This window comes from Etheostoma spectabile, chromosome 7 (genome assembly GCF_008692095.1).
Source record: "Etheostoma spectabile isolate EspeVRDwgs_2016 chromosome 7, UIUC_Espe_1.0, whole genome shotgun sequence".
NCBI classification, from domain to species: Eukaryota; Metazoa; Chordata; class Actinopteri; order Perciformes; family Percidae; genus Etheostoma; species Etheostoma spectabile.
In genome coordinates, this window is record NC_045739.1 from 24,445,814 (window position 1) to 24,449,772 (window position 3,959).

Consider the following 3,959-nt stretch of genomic DNA (forward strand, 5'->3'; position numbering starts at 1 on the left):
TTTAAAAAAAAAAAAAAAAATCACTTTTTTATGCTTTTTTCCCCCAACATTTTCTTTATTTTTGCAACACTACCATCAGTATACGGTACACCTCCCTAACACCCGAGGGTCCTGAAAGTGAAGACAACCCCAGGGTCAACACACTGAGAGGAACGTCTACTTGAACAGGGCTGAACACACACCTGGGGGTCCGGAGAAGACGCAGAGCAGTCGGACGCGAGGGAGGACGCCGGGGAGGGAGGCTCAGCTTTCACCTGGAACACTGGACACGCAAACAACACCATCAAAACACTGAAAACACGGGTACGTCTGCTTCTGTTACGTCTGAAGAGAAGCTGCAGGACTTACACATCTCCACGGGTAGCGGCTGAGTGATGGTCATCTCATTTTTTATCACGGGAGCTTCTCCTTCAGAAAGACACACACACAGAGACATTAAAACCATTAAAAAAAAAGACTGAAAAGTGAGTTTTTAAGGCTTAAAAATACCAACTATTATTATTTATTACTTTCCAAAAGGCCTATGTAGCAAATCATGAAGCACTGTAAAAGCAAAAGATGCGTACCGCACTAAAATATGAATAATCAAGATTAAAGTTTTAAGGTGGACGCTCGTCGTTTCTGAAGAAAAACTACAATGACCAGCAGCTTTAGGAGACATTTTTTAACCCTTGTGTCGTCTTCCCTTTGACCGTGAAAAACATTTTACTCCATATCGCATGTTTTTGTTGCTTTTTACAAAGTTTTTTTTAAGGAAGTTTTTGTATTTTTTGTATTTTTCTTCATCCATTTCGGCGCTTTTTCCAACATTTTTCACCCGTATGTCGACTTCCTTAAATTTCAGATATTAAAAAAAAACAACAACTTTGAAAACGGTTCAAATTTGACCCAAAGACAACATGAAACTATTATTTGCATTTTTATCCCTCATGTTGTCTTCATGTTGTCTCCATGTCGTCCTCATGTTGCCCTCATGTTGCCCTCATGTTGCGCATGGTGTCTCAGTGTCTTCAGGGTGCCTCATGTTGCCCCTCATGTTGTCCTAGGTTCTTCATGTGTGTCTTCATGGTGCCCTCATGTTGCCTCATGGTGTCTTCATGGTGCCCTCATGTTGCCCCATGTTGCCCTCATGGTTCCTCATGGTGCCCTCATGGTTCTTCATGTGCCCTCTGTTGTCCTGCTCTCATGGTGTCTTCATGTTGTCCCATGGTGTCCTCATGGTATCTTCTGGTGGCCTCATGGTACCCTACTGTCTGTCCCCATTTGCCTTCATGTTGTCTTCATGTTGTCTTCATGTTGCCTCATGTTTCCTCAGATGTTTCTTCTGTTGTCTTATGTTGCCCATGTTGCCCTCATTGCCCTCATGTTTGTCCTCATGTTGTCCCATGTTGTCTTCATTTTCCTCATGTTGTCTCTCATTTTTGTCCTCATGTTGTCCTCATGTTGCCTCATGTTGTCCTCATGTTGTCCCCTCATGTTCCTATACAATGTTCTTTTTATTCCCAAATAACATGATTGATTCCAACGCTCTTTGCCAAGTACAAAGCTCTACTTCATTATTTTGGTTACTTATTCTTTTATAGCATTGTAAACAAATGGAAGTGTTGTTGAAATAGTGTTAGTTAAAAGTTGAACATATCCAGGTCTGTGATTATCCTCAACATCCATTCCTTTAATTTTAGTCTCAATAATTCCTAATTTCTGCTTTTCTAACTCAAACATTGTATAATTTCCTAAAATGAGGGTTTATTGACCATAAATCCAAAATAACTGTAAACTAAAGTTAATTAGTTAGTGTTACGTAGTGTGGAAAACATTTAAAAAAGTACCTATAACTGTGAATGTCTCTATTACATGGATTGGTGATGACTTCTTTCTGCATTTAACCCAACACTGGCCCCGTCAGACACGCCTACCAAAGAGCCTGGTCGGGGCCTGGGTCTAGGATGGACTGGGTCGGGCCGGGGTCTGGGGCTGGGTCTAGTCTAGGTCCTAGATCTGGGACTCGGTCTGGTTCTGGGCCTGGGTCTGGGCCGTTTTCTTGTCTGCCTAAAATGAAGTTTTCCTCCACTGTGGCCGTTGCTTGCTCTGGGAGAAACAACTGAACCTGTTGGGTCCTTGTAAATGTCTTGTGTGTTCTGGACCTGGTCTACTGTAAAGGAGTCTCGAGATAACCTCGTTATGAATGGACACTATAATACAAAATTAAATTAATTGCTTCATGGTCCATTAAAAGGTGGTCCCACAGGGTTGGCTCCCACAGGGCGTCTCGTTTTCAGAGACGTCGATGCGCGAGAAGCAAAAAGCGCCCGACCGAGGCAGGGGTGTGAGGGGTTCAGACGTGAGCGCCAGGAGAGTAGTCCGGTCTCGTTATACCTGTTGAGCCAGTTGTGTGTCCAGTGTCGCCAGTGCGACTTGGGGGGGGTTGTCAGGACGGGAGGTGAGCACGAGGTCGTTTCAAACCGAGAGAGAGAGAGGAGTGAAGGGAGAAAGAAAACAGAGAGAGTGTGGAAAAAAGAACGATATCAGAGGTGGAAATTAGGTTGTAGTGTGTGTGTTTGTGTTGTGTGTGTTGTCTGTGTGTGTGTGTATGTGTAGTGTTGTGATGTGTGGTGGTAGGTGTGTGGTGGTCGTGTGTGTTGTGTGTGTGTGTGTGTGTGTGGTGTGTGGGTGGGTGTCGTGGTGTGCGCCGGCGCTGTGTGGGTCTGTGTGGGTGGGGTGTGTGTGTGTGTGTGTGTGTGTGTGTGTGGGTGTGTGGTGCGCGCGGGTGTGTGTATTCTGGTGTGTGTGTGTGTGTGTGTGTGTGGGTAGGTGTTGTTGTGGTGTGTGTCTTGTGTGGTTTGTGTCTTGTGTGTGTGTGTGGTGTGTGTGTGTGTGTGTTGTGTGGTGTGGACCAACTGACCACAAATACAATTAGCCTGATTATCTTTGACCCAACATCTAAAACCTACAGGGGTGGGGGTTAAACATTATCATTGATGTGAATGAGCCATGCCAATATGTTTTAATTACACAGCTAAAGGACTAGTTCAACATTTTGGGAAAATACACCAAAAATCCTCAAATATATCATAGAGAGGAGAAGAGAGGACGTATATGGACCTCCTTGTTTCTTACATGGATGTAAGAAACATCCCCCCCCCCCTTTAATTAGACTAATGGGTTGATCTGGTCTGGTCTTTTTCGTCCTAAATGACTTATTAATATCTTATTTTTCCAAGAAACATACGAGCACATTTCTGTTTAACCCTTGTTTTTTTATTCAGGTCAAATCGACCCATTTCAAATTTTTACAAGAAGAAAAATGGTCCAAGTTCCATGTTTTCTGCCTAAAATCAGCGTCCTTTCCTTATTTTCCTGTGATAAACATGTATGTATGTATGTATGACTCAGAACATTATTCTGGATATGACACTCATGTTGTTTCCATAGTGGATTTTTAACATGAATTATAACCTTATGACTAAAAAACGTATTACACTTCCATTTTTAATTGTGTGCTAGACTGATGCACTCCCTAAACATAGATCCCAATATTTTGAAATTGAGATAAAAAGACTATTAAAAAATAGATTATGAAGTAAAATCTTTATTTCAGAATTGTTTTTAAAACCCCAAAATGAGTCAGTTTGACCCGAGGGACACGAGACAACATACGGGTTAACACAAGATTTAAAGTGCTGCTTTCACGTGATTCTTTGTGGAGAAACACAGTCTTACAGATCGGTCGATTAATTAGTCTCGATTTACAGTGTTCGCGATTAAAATTTTTAAATAACTTCGATTTTTTTTTTTTTTATGACTTTGATTCCCATTTAATTTTTCGAGCCGACCGCATCACAAACGCTTCTTTTTTCCTGAGTTTTTAACATATTTTTTTGTGTAAAAATAGGTTTTAACGCTCTCCCTTCTCTTCATTGAGGCCTCTATTATGTCTTTTCCACCAAGACTAACCAGGT

The 3,959-nt window shown here is 41.9% G+C and overlaps 1 protein-coding gene across 1 annotated transcript in view; it reads right to left on the reverse strand.

Moving 5' to 3' along the window:
- Window positions 1-3,959, reverse strand: part of atf6b (activating transcription factor 6 beta) — a 37,919-nt gene that overhangs the window by 14,122 nt on the left and 19,838 nt on the right. Inside the window, exons 4-6 of the mRNA XM_032521704.1 lie at window positions 2,315-2,462; window positions 349-408; window positions 183-262 (exon numbers count right to left, since the gene is read on the reverse strand). Of these exons, the coding sequence (XP_032377595.1) occupies window positions 183-262; window positions 349-408; window positions 2,315-2,462 (288 nt within the window). The remainder of the gene's footprint in view (window positions 1-182; window positions 263-348; window positions 409-2,314; window positions 2,463-3,959) is intronic.